We start from the raw sequence: 16,646 nt of genomic DNA on the forward strand, positions 1-16,646 counted from the left end.
TATTTTCAATATTCATCACTATGATACTGCACCTTGATGATGGGAAACTTCTTACTGGCGTGGAAATCATCTATTAGACAGATGGCAAGCTATTTAATCTCAGCAGACTGAAAGCCAAACCAAGGTCACAACAACATCTGTTATAGAACTCCAATATGCTCATGATAATGTAGTCTGTGCTCATTCAGAAGAAGACCTACAAGCCACTCTAAACACCTTTGCAGAAGCCTACGAAAAGCTTGGCCTCTCACTGAAGATTGAGAAAAACCAAAGTTCTCTATCAGCAGGCACTAACCAATCCCTCTGCAATGCCAGAAATACAGCTTCAAGGTGTTAACGTTAGAAAATGTTGACCATTTCCACAACCTTGGCAGTCACCTTTCTACAAAAGTCAACATCGACAACTATTTGAAAACGGAATGTTAGTGGACACCAAAAGCGATTTAAAGATGGTCTTAAAGCTAAACTTAAAAATGGTGTCATAGACACCAAAAACCGAGAAGCCTTGGCCCTTGAGCATTCTAACTGGAGGTCAGCTGTTACCAACAGTGCTGTGGAATTCGAAAAGGCATGAATGGAGGGGAGGGTGAAAGAGAGAAATTTGTCAAGTAGAAGCCAACATCAAGCCAACCCTTGTTGGGACCGCCTTCCATCTGGAAACCGATGTCCTCACTGCAAAAGAACATGCAGATCAAGAATAGGTCTCTGCACTCATCTACGGACCCACCGCCAAAACTCTGCACTTGGAAGGCAATCAGACTTGCTCACGAGTGATAGCTCATGATGATGAAATTCAGAATTATAGTTCTGTAGTGTACCATCCAACTCTGGTAATTCTGGTAATCTTCATCAGAAATGTACCAACCATATATATACACACACACACACACACACACACACACAGAGAGAGAGAGAGAGAGAGAGAGAGAGAGAGAGAGAGAGAGAGAGCTATAATAAAAGAGTCAACATAGTCCATTTCGCTATCAAATAAATCTTATCCCCATTTTTAGTCTAATTTTCTTTTCATGTAGTTTGTAATACAGTGGGTCAGATCCTACTCTATGGAACAACAGAAAAGTTTAGTTTTCTATTTTCCTCAGATACAGGTAAGCAACCTGTCTTCTCCACGTTAAACACCCCTCATCTATTCCTCATGGGGCTTGTATTGTAGACCCTTTAATCATCATAATCATCCCCTTTGTGCACATTGCAGCTTTTTGCTAATCTTAAAAGTATAGCACTCAGAACTGATCAAAGCACTTCAGGTGAGGTATGTTGCCATTATAGTGGAGTGATACCATAATAGAGTGGTACTACAGGATTACTTCCCTTGATCTGGACATTATAGTTCTATTGATGCAGGCTAGAACAACATTAACTTTATTTGCTGCTTCATCGTGTAACTAGAAATCACCTGGTCCTCCCCTCTGGGATAACAGAGAACAAACCTGCATCCTCCTCTTTTGGGGTATTTAAAAAGTGGAATCATGCACCTTTCAGTCCTCTTTTCACCAAGCTGAATAAACCCAGCTCTTTTGTCCTTCATAATTTTTGTTCTTAAATCATTTTTGTCCTTTTCTGAACTCACCCCAACTTGGCTCTGTGCTTAAAATGAGGCATCCAGAAGAAAACACACTTCTCCAGATGAGGCCTAATCAGCACAGAATATAGGGCAACTATTATTCCTTTTGCCTTGAAAATCATGGTGCTCTTAATACAGGCTAAAATAGTATTTGCTTTCTTTTCTGCATCATCATACTGCTGTCATGTCATAAGTCATGTTCAACTTATGATCAGTAATAATCTCAAGGTCCTTTTCGCATGTAGTACTGCCAACTTTGGTTTTTGTGAATGCTAACTTTTCCTTTGTCTCTGTTGAATTTCATTTTGTTAATTTTAGCCCAGTTTTCTAGTTTATCAATGTTCTTTTGAGTGTTCCTATCTTTCTTCATGTTATCTACTTCTCCCAGTTTTGCATCAACTGCAAGCTTGATAAAGATACCCTCCACCCCATTATCCAAATAATTCAACAAAAAAAAAGGTTGAAGCGTCTGCTAATCTGTGCATTATAACCAAGAAACCTGCAAACAGACTCTTGTATGAGCCACTCTATTTTTTGTGATGGCCTGAAGTCCTACAGATCTTCTTTTTTGCCCTTTTTGAAAAGAGGGAAAATGTTTTCTTGTCTCCAGTCCTCTGACACTCCACCCATTTTCCTTCTTCATGAACTATCACCCCTGCTTGATTTCTTTTTCTTTTAGCTTCTCTTGCCATGGGATTCTACCCACTATTTCCCTGAGCTCAATAAAATCAGCTTTCCTGATTGTGTTTGTGTTTGACTATAGTCTTCTTTGGCCTGACCCAAAATTACTACACTTATCTGTGAAGTTCACAGGGTGAATGGGAAGTCACATTCATCCTATTTGTCTCTCAGGGTTGTTTTGAACTTAATCTCTGATCACTGCCCATGTAAGCTGGAACTGGTGGGAATCTGCTTGCTTATGCCTAAGGGAGAGCTACAGGATTTACTAGATACAGTAAATCTATATACATCTATATTGATGTTTAACCAAAGGTTTGTCTGCTGCTGCCTTAAGCAGAGTTTGCTGCTGCCCTTTCATGCTGATTTCTGAAGCTCACATTTTTTTGTGGGTGAAAATGGGTCTGTGTGCTTACTATATCACAATATGCATCTATATGACAATGAAGAATTGCTAGTGAAAGTGGACATGGTAGATCAATAAGTGTAGTCCTACCAATGTTATGCAGATAGGCTACATGTTGTGTTTGAGGCAGTTAATGTTCTGTAGTAATGGTAAAGCTGTGTTTATGGCTGCTCCTTGGCATTTTGAATTTAATTGCTAGATATGTGGTATACCTGGACACCACTGAGCTCAGAATAGCTTTTAGTTTGTAGTCCCTGTTCAACTATGAAGTGCACCGTGTGTGGCCTTGAGCAAGTCATATTCCCACAGTCTAACCTTCCTCAGGATGTTGTGAGAGTAAAAATACTGCTCTCAGTTCTTTGCAGGGAGGACAGGATACAAATGTAAGAGATAAACAGTACAAAGCGAAATACCTACCGGGAGTGATGATTTGAAAATGGAGTGTTTGCTCTGCCAGTGGGCATTAACAGGTTTGAGAGAGTAGATTGACACTTTACCAGCAGTGAAAGCTAAGCACAGTATGTTACAAATGTTCTACAATTGTATTTGTGGGCACTTTATTTGTCAAACTCCAGAGCCATCTAATAATTTAACTGCTGATAACAACCATTACATTGTCTGAATAAATTACCTGAATACTTTTAATGATTGCTTGGTTTGTTTTAATTTTAGGTAGATGCAGTGGAGAGTGAACCAAAGAGTTTTATCTTTATGACTGAAGATGCCATGACAAATCCTGACAAACTGATGGTTTTAATTCATGGTAGTGGTGTTGTTAGAGCTGGACAGTGGGCAAGAAGGCTTATTATAAATGAAGATCTGGACAGTGGCACTCAGATTCCATATATTAAAAGAGCTATTGAGGTAAGGCAATCATTTGGCCTTCTGAAGTATTTGTTCATTTTCTTTCCTGACATACTGATATAAAATCTGTATGGCAAGCTGTCTGTTTACTTTTTAAAACTTTTGTTTAATAATTCTTAGCTTTCAGGAAAGAAGTTGTTTACTTGTATTGAAGACTGTCATTGCAATTGCAATCTACTAGAAACTGGTGTGTTCTGTTATGTCTCATTACATCAGCTTAAGGCTTTTTGTTATTTTTATTTCAAACACAAAGAGTTCTTCCTATTATTATAGGAAGTTGATCCTAGGAGGCACTTGGGCTCCTATCCTTTCAAAAACAAATGCCATTATGTTCTATGAAGTGTACAAGTGTTAAAGTTAATCAGACTAAGTCAGATGCTTAACACAAAACATACACTTCTATTTTCACAATGCTATGATAGAGCTGCTACAAACTACACAGAAATATTCCCGTTATTAAATTCAGAGTGTCCTGATTTTAGGGCTGCCTGAATTCCCACAGGCCTCAATTCCTGCTAAAACATGTGAAGTACTGGTTTACTTGAAAATGTTTAAAGCTTTATTTCTAGATTTATTCCAGAAAAAAACATTTAAACATGATTGGAATGTGGCTCAAAGCCCAGAAAAATAAATGAATGCAGGCAAAGTTTCTGTTTTCTCAAAATTATTTCTGAGATAGTCATTATTTCAGGGACTGTTAGTGTGAATTCACACTGAAATGTGTTACAAGGCTTCACAGAAAGGATTTGCTATTTTCTGAAAAAGTTTCAAAATGATCTGATTTATATAAAATTCAGTTCCTTCCATTGCTTTAATCTTTCTAGTCTGTTAATCATGAATACACTGAAAACAAAGATTCTTCGAATGGCATAGGAGACTCAATCCACTCACAAATGAGTTCATCCTCAGGTATCAATAACCAACTAGACAGCAGGAGTCAACCTTCTTTTTCAGTTTACACTGTTAGGACTCCTTCCCTTCCTAAACAGTTTTTTCTTCCTTGCCCTGCTAACCAAATGTGGTTTTCTTGTTCCATGTCATTTAGTGAAATATAGTGAATAAATAGAATAAGAACTGTAGTGATGGAAAAGAAAATCATTGACAAAATTAGGGGGGCATCTGTGGAGAACAAAAAGTGGCACACAAAAATTAAAAATAAGGAGGACTGCATCTCCATGATTATTGAGTGGCTAATCAGCAGATGGGGGACGGGGGAGGGATGACTCCACTCAGGTGATCACAGCACAGTGTTTATCTGAGGAGAAAAGGAAAACAGAATTAAGGGAGATATTTCAATCCTCCAGTGAAAATGAGTCAAAGGATTTGAAAAGAAACCCCGGAAGAATGCTTTTGGTGGATAGTGAATGTGGGGAAATTTAATATTAGGAAGATGCTGCAGAGCTCTCATAGAACCAAAGAAAAGGAAAAAACCAAAATGAGTAAGTAACTAACAGTGTTGCCTTGAGCTTACAAAGATTGGAGAAAAACACTGCAGTATTGGCAAACTCTCTGAGGGCCCCTTTAAATCACAATTTTGAAAAACTGTGTTCTAGGTTGGGAGGTGGGGTTATATCAGAACATGCTTCCACAGAGAGAACATGCACAGTTCAGCAAGTGTTGCCATTACCTGTTATGATGCCAATGCATGAGCACTGGTGTTCTTTCAGGAAGGCAGTGTCAGTTACTTGCCTGTGATCAGTGAGTCTCCAAAACTTACAGCATATTTAAAGACAGTGTTTACAGATGCCCACCTGTGAGTAAAGGAGCAGGACTGGCAATGAAGCTTGTAGGAGAGCAGCTGCTAAATATTTTTGCAACAAGTAGATTGTGAAGCAGGGTTCATCAAATTAATTTAAATCATCATTCAACAATTAAAACTGTTACTTCAAATGAAAATGTCGATGTGATACTAATAGCAAAGATAATGGACATACTAGTATCAGCATTATAGTTTTTACTATGGTGGAGATTCCAATCTAGGACTTGAAAGGAGATTGTTGATACTCCTATCAGCTGGCAAAGCAAGGTATGGAATAAAGTTGTCAGCTACTTTAAAAAATTAAGATGATATCTGAATGACACAAATTTGGAGAAGGATCACACAGCATGTGAGCTGTATGGATGTGAGCTGACACAAGATCTTTGGGATGTTTTCAACAAGGGACACAATATAAATTATCTAGAGTTAAAAGTAGTAGAGTTAGAAGTGCCAGAAGCCTGGCAATTCTGTGTTTTGCGGACATGGTCTGAGGTCATCATGTTTTGGTGATGACAGACATTGTGACAGTCAGAGCATATATATGGAATCAGGAGATTTACATTCAATACTTCTGGTTCAAGAATCAATAGGACTATTTCAAAGGACAGAGAAAAATTGAAAGTCAATAATAGTAGTTATTGTTAGGTGAAGTTGAATATTTAGGCAAATTATGTCAGTTGGAACACAATATATCTAGGGATCTGCTCAAGTAACATTTGGATGGTTAGTACTTTAGGCAGTAGTTTTGTAAGGTCTAGCCCATCCTGGACTGCAAGAAGATCCAACCAGTCCATCCTCCAGGAAATAATGCCCAGCTGCTCAAAGGAGGGAAGGATATTAGAGGCAAAGATGAAGTACTTTGACCACATAATGAAAAGACAGGAAAGCTTGGAAAAGATCATGATGCTGGGGAAAATGGAAGGAAAAAGGAAGAGAGGCCGACCAAGGGCAAGATGGATGGATAGTATCCTTGAAGTGACTGGCTTGACCTTGAAGGAACTGGGGGCGGTGACGGCCAACAGGAAGCTCTGGCGTGGGCTGGTCCATGAGGTCACAAAGGGTTGGAAGCGACTGAACTAATAAACAACAACAACAGCCCACCCTGTAATTACGGGCTTGGATAAGTACCATTTGTGAGTGAATTGATCCTCCCATACCATTCTGAGAATGCAGTTGTACTTACCATAAAAGATCATTCTGTGGTGGCCAGGAGCAACAATCTACACCCTACATACATAGAAGCATAAGCATTAAACAGTGGAATAGATTTAGGTAATGAATAGTTGGACAGGTCTTGGTAATCAAACTGTTGTAATGAAAAGAAAGATGTCTTAAGAACATTGACTCTTGCCCAGTTGATTGGCACACAGTGATTAATCCATTTGTGAATGAATTCCAAAAGAAGTTGACCATTGACTCATACTAGATTACCTACAAATGCTTAGAGAAAACATACTTGTTGGTCATGTGTAGGGCAGCAGAGATTTGGTGGCAAAGTCAGGAATCTGCAAATAATCAAATCCATGACTGGTTAGCCTGCAAATGTGAAGGGACAAATGTATACTGAATACATAAAATCAGGATACAAGTGTTTGACAATTCACATTCACTAAATGTTATATTGTATTTGGATGTATTGCGTGAATTTTCTCCATGGAATCTATATGCTTATTTGGTTTGCACATCACCTTTCTTCCTACCAAAGTGGCACTGAAGGTAGCAGATCCACCGAAGATATGGATATAGGCAATGAAACATCATGTCAGTTCCTGTTCTTTCCCTGCCTGCTAGCACACAGACACACACACACATCCAGTATATCCACATTAATCACATGAATTATTTTTGTTAGGTAAGAATGAAATGTTCATTATACAAATACCCATATAGCTTAACTTGTAATAAATAACATTGCATGTTCACACGTTCCTTGCATTCTTATTTGTGGTCTAATCTTTTGTAGTTTGCTATATGAGTTATCTAATGAGAGCAGGCTTGTATACTAAAAGGCTGAATGTGAAAACATTACTTTCACATCCCTCACCCGAATTCTGGCTAATTACAATCAAATATTCAGATTATAAAATGCATATTCCATATCAAATTATAAGAAAGAATGTTTCATAGTAGCATTTATTAGTAATATATGTTCGACCTGACTGTTAAATATGAATTGAATGTCTAATAACCAAATGAGTATTACACCAAAACTTTGTAAAACTTAATATAGGTGGGTCATAAATTTGCTTAAGCTCAGTGAAAGATTGCTTAAGGAACAATGAAAGGGAAGGTTAAGTGCTTGAAGTAATGTTATATTGACAGACTTTATAAGCCCATACTAGACCCATGCCAACAAAGGAAAACAATGAGATGACAGCTCTAGTGTTTGGAGAGAGGTTGTTAACGACAGCTTATTCCTTTATGATTTCAACTCATGACAGAAGACAGGTCTGCTTGTTGCATCATGGCAGATGTATCATTACCTTCTGGCCTTGTCATGACTGAATTGAAATAAACCTGCTTGCAGTTCTGAAAATCCAATTACTTTGTGGAAGTTTGGGCACTGTTTCTATTATGTGTATAAGCTTCATTGCAGTAGCGGTTCTTGAATTCTAATAGTGACCCAAAGTTTCAAATTTCAAAGATTACAAATGAATTAAAACATGAAGTGTCCTAAATCTTATAGTTTCCTACCAATATTTTACTGCTATTCTACATCTGTCTCATGAAATTACTTTTATGTTTTCTTTGAAGATACATGTTTATTTTATTTTACTTTTTTACAAACTACATAACTATTACTATTTTAGTTCTGGTAAATGTACTTAAAAGTATCTACAGTATTGTATGTTTTATGTCTTTGTATTGCATACTAAGGGTTATGTGGTCTCTTTGGTTAGCTCATATAGATATTAGAATTCTATTTTTCCCCCACTCTAACTTGTGGGATACCTCATAGGGACTCTAGAGATTAGACAAGAGAGAGAGGAGGTGTGGATTTATGAAAGTATGTCAAAAGCCTTGGGGTTTGGGTATGATCAGAATTTCAATAGAGGTTGAGATGAGTTTAAATGCATAGAAGGCAAGCATAAAAATATTGTTTAATTTCTGTCATATTGTTCTTTTTTAGTCACTCTGATGTCTTTTTCAAATCTGCTTTTCTCTCCAGCTTTGTGCTACCACATCCAAGATCTGTGTCCCTCCCCCCACGCCCTTTGTATTTCGTTTTAACTGCTGAGCCCCTTTCTGTGGAGCTTCTGCCTTTAATATCAGCTGAAGAGACCTGAATTGCTGAATCAAAGCTGTTTGGGGAGGGAGACACTGTTTAAGAATGTGCAGGGTGAGAATCTCTGGGTAGAAAGTAACACTTCCTGCAGTTATAATCAATGCGCTTGACACTTTCAAAGGCAGGAGAAGCCCCGATTTGCTCAGGGGTTAAACTTTTAAAATAACCTCCCCAAGGAAAGATGCCGTCAATAAAACATAATAATTAGTTGAATTTTCTTGAGTAGCCTCCGTTAAAAATGAAAAGATTAGAGACGTGTTTCTGTTTATCCACTCTTTATCTTCTTTTAAAAAAGCTTCAATTTTTTTGTTTCAATTCTATGTGGCTGTGAAGAATTAATCTCTTTTACTGCTTCTTAAACTATAGAAATCAATATTTCACTTGTGTAAAAGCATATTTTAAGAGTAAAAAACTGTTAAAATATAGTTATTCCTGTGATCACTAAAATGTCTTCTAACATTCTTTCCACATATAGAGAATACTCAAAATTGAACTCAGTAAACATTAAATGTATAAAACTGTTTTTGTCAACATTGTTTGGTAAACTTTAAATTTCTAGATGTAGTGTACTGATAAAAAGTAAATGTGGTCTCTTAAAGATTTCAAAGAATATTCAAGGAAAATAAGAGCATATTAATTTATAGGAAAGATAATTTTAGGTTGTGTTCAATTTTGGAATGCCTGTTTACTTGTTTGAAACCTAGAACCTTTTGTTGGCTTCTGCTACAAAACTTACAGGTTTGAAATCCAAGAGATAATTAAAATGCCTTCAAATAGTGTGTAGAAAATACTAAGTAATGATAAATAATGTATGAATTGGTTTTAATATGAAAGAAGTCTGTCCTTCATTAATTATGTAATATTTGCACTTAAGAAAATGTAAAGAAAAACAAAATGATTGTTGTAGTTTGGTATAGTAACCCAACATGACTTTAATGCATATGTTTGTGAAATATTTAATAAATCCAACATTGATTGTTTTTCCTGAATAGCGCTATCAAATATTTCATAAACAGTTTAGTTTATACATTTGGATTTGCTGCACACTCATTATTTACATCTAATAACTGTGCACTGCAGTTTGATTTGTACAGATACAGAGATCATTCAGGATTCTGTCAGTATTTGACTTCCAGTCCTTAACTATTTTACTTACTTAGGAAGAAAATCAGAAATATAACCATTTTGTTTTAATTATCAATATAATTTTCTTCAGGTTGTTTCTTAAAACGAATCCAGACACTTATCCCGAAAGACTAAAATAATGAATTGGATTGAGGATAGGACCTAGATGAATATTTAAAAGATATAGAACAACTTTCCGTTCCATCTGCACAGTCCTCGAGTTACAAACATCCAACTTACAAATGACTCACAGTTAAGAGTCAACAGGAAGTGAGATAACAGGGGTAAGACAATAGGAAATGAAATAAATATACCCCACATAAGGGAAATTCATCCCTGAAAAAGTTATCATGCGGAAAAGGTCCTTGTTTCCACAACAAGCCAATTTTTTCAAAATCCAATACCATAGGGACAGGAAATGAGGTAAAAAATCTTCTGAACAGGAACATACAGAAAAACGCAGACCACAGGGGTGTTAACCCTTCCCTATGCTATATATATATATATATATATATATATATATATATATATATATATATCAGCTGTGCCCGGCCACGCGTTGCTGTGGCGTTGTCTGGTGCTGTTGGTGAGAACTTGTTGAGGTAGTGGTGGTATTGAATGTCAGTTGTATGGTTGTCTTTATGTTTAGTATGCATTTGGTTGTTTGTGTACTGTGAAAGTGGTGAGGGCAGAGGGGGGGGGGTCTATGTCCCTGTGTAGTATTGTATAGTATTTATATATCCATGTGTTGTGAATGCTTGGATTGTGTCCTGCTGCATAGTAGAAAGGGTTGGGCTGGATGGCCCTTAGGGGTCTCTCCAAACGCTTGGATTCTATGCTTCTGTTATTATTATTATTATTATCATCATCTTCATCATCATCATTATGTAGAGGCTGGATGGCCATCTGTCAGGAGTGCTTGGATTGTGTCCTCCTGCATGGTAGAAGGAATTTGATCTGAATGATCCTTAGGGGTCACTCCAAACCTTAGGATTGTATGATGTTGTTGTTGTTGTTATTATTATTATTATTATTATTATTATTATTAGTAGTAGTAGTAGTAGTAGTAGTAGTATTGAGAGGCTGGGTGGCCATCTGTTGGGAGTGCTTGGATTGTGTCCTGCATGGCAGAGATGGGTTGGACTAGATGGCCTTTAGGGGTGTCTCCTAACTGCCTGATGCTATGATTTGATGTGTATTATTATTGTGCAGATCTTGGATGGCCATCTGTCAGGAGTGCTTGGTTTGTGTCCTCCTGGCATGATATAAGGAAGTTGAACTGGATGATCCTTAGGGGTATCTGCTAACCTTAGGATTGTATGATCTTCTTCTTCTTCTTCTTCTTCTTCTTCTTCTTCTTCTTCTTATTATTATTATTATTATTGAGAGGCTGGGTGACCATCTGCTGGGCATGCTTGGATTGTGTCCTACATGGCAGAATTGGGTTGGACTGGATTACCACAGTAATTATTTTATATTACAGTAGAATCTCACTTATCCAACATTTGCTTATCCAGTGTTCTGGATTATCCAACGCAGTCTCCGTTTTAGTAGTCAATGTTTTTGTAGTCAATGTTTTAAATTCATTGTGATATTTTGGTGGTAAATTTGTAAATACAGTAATTACAACATATCATTACTGAGCATTGAACTACTTTTTCTGTCAAATCTGTTGTATAACATGATGTTTGGTGCTTAATTTGTATAATCATTACCTAATTTGATGTTTAATCAGCTTTTCCTGAATCCCTTCTTATTATCCAACATATTTACTTATCCAACGTTCTGCCGGCGTGTTTATGTTGGATAAGTGAGATTCTACTGTATATTTATAATCTTATATTATCTGCTTAGAACTGGATTATATGAGGCCCCTTCTACACAGCTATATAAAATGCACACTGAAGTGAATTATCTGGCAGTGTGGACTCAAGATAATCCCGTTCAAAGGAGATAATATAAGATTATAAATGGTAATATAGCTGTGTGGAAGGGCCTTGAGTCTACACTGCCATATAATCCAGTTAAAATCAGATAATCTGTATTTTATAGGCAGTGTGGAAGAGGCCTGAGGCCTAACTCTGCCTGTCCCCTGGGCTGAGTAGGTTGCTAGGAGACCAAGTGGGCAGAGTTTAGCCTTGGCAGCAATTGGATAAAAAACAGTTATTCCTCTCCCAATAATTAGGACTTTATTTTTCTTTTCTTTTTGTTGTATGAACGTAGAGGCATGGATGAGGGGTTGTGTTGCCAAGTTTAGTGTTTCTGGGATGTGTAGTTTTGTTGTTTTGTCCTAGGCCAAATTTTTTTTATCCTTTTATATATATAGATGGCTGGATTACACGTAAAAAATGTACCTGTTCTGACTTACAAATAAATTCAACTTAAGAACAAACCTACAGAACCTATATTGTTCGTAACTTGGGGATTGCCTGTAATGTATCAACTTGCTTGTCATAATGACAACCACCCACATGGATGAAGACAAGGTCAAGGGAAAACGAGGCTATTCTTGCTGAGCTCCCAAAAGTAGCCTTCCCTGAATACCAATTATGGCAAGAAACTCAACTGTCTGATGAGAAAGGCACCTGACTTTTTTTCTGCAAAGAGAAGCAACCAAAATCCAGCTGCATTTCTCTTCCCACAGAAAGAGGTTATCTCCTTTCTCAACAAACAACTGCAGCTTCACTTACTTCTGTCCTCTGAGAAAGGATGACAGTGGAAGGAAACACTCCTTTCTTGGTGAAAAGAAGTTCAGTTGGAACTCTGTTTATTCCCTTCACAGAGGAAAGAGATGGATTCTTTTCTTGACTTGGAGAGGTGTCTGAGTTCGCATAGTTGGGCTACTTGTTAGATTTGGTACCCAAGGAGGGGGCTGCTTTCTGGAGCTCAGCGCAGTAGATGGTACCCCAACACTTGAGTTCCCTTCAGTACTCTCTCTTCTGTGAGGTAGCTGATGCTGAGGGAGGGATATTTTGATTGTGTACTGTACAGCATTTTCAACTTTCAGCAGCATGCCAGCCATTACACAAAATAATATTCCACAAAGAATTCCAGAATGGATTCCTCACATAGTACACAAGCTTACTGAATATCAGTTTTCAGAACAGTTTGCACTCCTTGTTGGGTTTCCATTTGACTATCATCTGTGCCAAAAATGGTTATAGGTAAAGAATAAAAATGCTGAAAAATTAATCTTATTACATATTGCAGGTGGTTGTGGGATTTGACATGAAATGAAAAATTGACATATATGCGTAATGTTTTTAGAAAGGAAACTAGGACCAAGATTAGATATGTTGGCTTCAACATAAATATTGGGGAGATTTGTAATGGGATCATTGCTATAGGAATTTGATTTCCCATTGGATTTTTTTTTTAAAGGATTCACGTGTTTACCTCTCTCCTAGATGGGTAATGATCATAAATGTTTTCTGATTTTTCATCTACACAAGAGGCATATCTTCTCTGTCTTCTGAGGAACTAATATTGTTGGAACTAATATTACATTTGGATTTTTTTTTCAAATTGCAATTTCAGTGGTGTCCAGAAGCATTATATTTTAATATATACTGTTTTCCCAGTATGTCATGCAGATGATTAAGTTGAATTTGTCTACATTACTTGCTGAAATATCTCTTGATTTGGACAGATGGGCATTACTCAGATTTGGAGTAAGGCGAATATACTTAAAGTGAATCTCTTACCAGGGATATATTATGCTCTTATCTCACTGTATATCAGGTTTATTTTCAGAAAATTAACACTGTATTTAAGAAAATTATATGGTGCCATTCATCATCCCCTTTTTCACTTAGAAGTAGATTTAGTTTTCCCAATTTGAATATGTGTCATAAAGCGCTCAAACTCATTTGTATAAAGAATTAACAAGTGGAATTCAGATTCTTGAGTGATCTTGGAATCTGCTAGCTTGATACCTTTTTTTGGTGGAGTAACTTAGGTTCTGTCCATTTGAGGAAGAAAGGAATGGTAATCTGTAGTTGATTCTGCAATGGTGGCCTGACATACTATTTTGTCAATCACAATTTAATCTATACTCTAGTATCTTTAATATTTACTTAGGTTTGTTTCCAGGACCAAGTTGTTATCCTTTATCCAGAAATCCAAATTTCTCCAAAATCTGAAATTGTCCACATGAATGGCTGAGATAGTGACATAACAATATTTGCTTTCTGATGAATCAGTGTAACCAAATTTGGTTTAATCCACAAAATTATTGAAATATTGTTGTAAAGATGTCATGATCATTGTGTTTTATTCATGATTGCTATGTTTAGGTTGACTGTTTAAGGTTATATATTTCAGCTATTCTTATACAGAAGTTGGGAGCCTCTAAGGCATGGCCAGGAAAAGGGGCGTGGCTTCACCTTGCTGGTGGAAGCCTTAGAATTCAAATTTAGCAGTTGGAATTGGGCAGTTGGAGTTTGACGGTTGACCAGAGCAGTTGGTTCTGTTCAGTGGAAAAGGAGTGAGATCGAGAGAAGGGATTGTGGGAGGAAGATGAGCAGCTAGAGAGTTTTAGCGGAGAAGGGCTAAAATTAAAGTTGCTGAGCCTTTAGTAGGGATAACTAAAGAGCTGAGGCTACATCCCTAAGTCAAGGAGGACTAGGGTTAACCAGTTAAACTCCCCAGTCTAAGTTTGATCGGGTACAGATCAACTAAGTTCAAGAAGGACAGTATTCCTAACTGAAAGAAACAAGTCATATAAAGCTGATACCATACTAAGCTCAGAGAAACTATTGAGAAATCTTGCAACACTTACTGTGCAGAAGTAACATCGTTCAACTTAAGATATAACATTCTTGCGACCATCAAGCTTTGTGCTATAAATAAACAAGTTACTGTTTCTTCAATTGTTGCTTATTATTTGAGCAAAGCATCTTTCAAAGGTGGTGGCAGCGACAACATTGAAAAGTAGAATACATAGAGGTAGAAGTTGAATCCTTCGCAATTTGGTGGCAGAGGTGGGATCCAAAAAGATTCCATCCCTTTCATCATACTTCTTTACAATTGTGTATAAAATTACCCTCATACTATGTGTACAATGTATTTATGAAAGAGAAATGAATTTCAAGTTTAGACTTGGGTCGCATCTCCAAGGTGTATAAATAAAACATTCCAAAATCCAAAAAATATTTGAAATCCCCTAAACACTTCTGGTCTTAAGCATTTTAAGCAAGGGATAGTCAAATTTGTTTATATGAGTGTATAGACAGTCCGCAATTTATAAACAAGATAGTTTCTTAGATTGCTCTTTAGTTGAATGAGTATGTACAAATGTCAGAACAGGTACATTTTAAGTGTAACTCCAGCCACACACACACACCACCCCTGTGGTGTTTGTTTTGCTGTCTGTGCACCTGTTCAGAAGATTTTACCTCACTTTCTATCCCTGTAATAATTGGATTTTGAAAAAATTGGCATCTGTGGAAACAAGAATTGGTGATAAAGCTTTGGTTGAGACACCTTTTCCCCATGATAGCTCTTTTATGAGTTAATTTCCTTTCTTAATGGGGTAGATTTCTCCCACTTCCTGTTGTCTTGCCCCATATTCCTAACTATGAGTCATTTGTTAATCAAATGTTTGTAACTTGGGGACTGCCTTTATCGCATGAGGGAAAGAAAACGTTGTCTATTTTGTTACCTTGAGATCATCACCATGCCCCTCTCCCTAACTGTTTTCTACTCTTATTGGTTCTGGCCAAATTATTTTTGGGAGAACGTGAATCTCAAACAGGAAAATGTTCCCTACTGTCTTCTTTGTTGTACGACAAAATGTTTGGACTGGATTTAACTGCAGAATGTTCTAAAAAACATATAATTTTATGTTTTAAAAATATTTCAGTTTGTCTAGGTATTTTAATAGGTTAGGTGCTAACCCATATTAGGCATATACATTTTTAATATTTAATTGTCTGTTGATTTTTTTTAAAAAAAACGAGTCATTATTTAAAAGAGATTCCATTTCAGTAGGGAGACAAACACTTCCCAATTCACACCATTAAAATGTGGCCTTTCTTTTACCTGGTATGCACCAGAATAGAATATTAGTTTTAGAATACAAAGTCATTTTTAAAATGTTTTACTGCACACCTGCCCACTAGAAATATTTAAAATGGCATAGAGCTTCTCATGCAAAAATTATGTGTCATGATGCTCTTTGAAAATCTGTCAGTTGTTTGAACAAATAATGTCATTTTTTTCTATCAAAAACATTATAAAATTAAATAGCTCTATGAGAACAAACTGTAATTGTTGATAATAGCCTTTTTTCTTAAAATTAACAAATTATAACATCAAAACATTTCCAGTGAGGTATGTAGTAGGTCATTTGCAGCTGCAGGCACTTTCTCTCCCTTCAGGATGTGCTTGTTTAGTTTCTCTCACTTTCTGCCTGTGGCACTATATAGTGAAATTCAGACATGTTTTTCCCCTCCAAGGAGTCTCTAGGGTTGACGATAACTAACACAAAATTAATAAATGGTGTTGCTTTTTCATTATCAACCTTCCAATGCAATTTGCTATGTGTTTATTGTTTTAAAAAGTATGTTATTTAGAATACATTTATAAAAGGAAAAACAGTGTGTTTTTTCTTTGAAAATTAGTGTGGGATAATGTAGAGGAAATATATAATTAAGTAGCCTAAAGCACTATTGCATATAACCTAAATAACAACAAACTATCATAATACTTAGTTAAAATGTTGATGCTGTTATGATTCCTTAAAAACCACTAGGGCAGTGATAAAATTCAGTTACAAGGCATAATCTTTTATTAAAACAGCAAATACTCTCCAGCTGCAGTAACTCAGTGAAATCCTATTGTGTTGTAGAAAATCTCCAGTTTTCCAGGTTATTGTGCTTGGGCAAGTTTTGAACATATTAAAAAAAACAGTATCTATTAGCTTTGGAGAAAAATGGAAGTGACA

The 16,646-nt window shown here is 36.5% G+C and overlaps 1 protein-coding gene across 12 annotated transcripts in view; it reads left to right on the forward strand.

Annotated features, from left to right (window-relative positions):
• The window catches only part of arb2a (ARB2 cotranscriptional regulator A), a 284,933-nt gene that overhangs the window by 37,736 nt on the left and 230,551 nt on the right, over positions 1-16,646 (forward strand). For all 12 annotated transcript variants that reach the window (XM_062974236.1, XM_062974231.1, XM_062974232.1 and 9 more), the window contains one exon: positions 3,339-3,530. In XM_062974236.1, coding sequence (XP_062830306.1) covers positions 3,339-3,530 — 192 coding nt within the window. The remainder of the gene's footprint in view (positions 1-3,338; positions 3,531-16,646) is intronic.

This window comes from Anolis carolinensis, chromosome 2, assembly GCF_035594765.1.
Source record: "Anolis carolinensis isolate JA03-04 chromosome 2, rAnoCar3.1.pri, whole genome shotgun sequence".
In the NCBI taxonomy this organism is placed as follows: domain Eukaryota; kingdom Metazoa; phylum Chordata; class Lepidosauria; order Squamata; family Dactyloidae; genus Anolis; species Anolis carolinensis.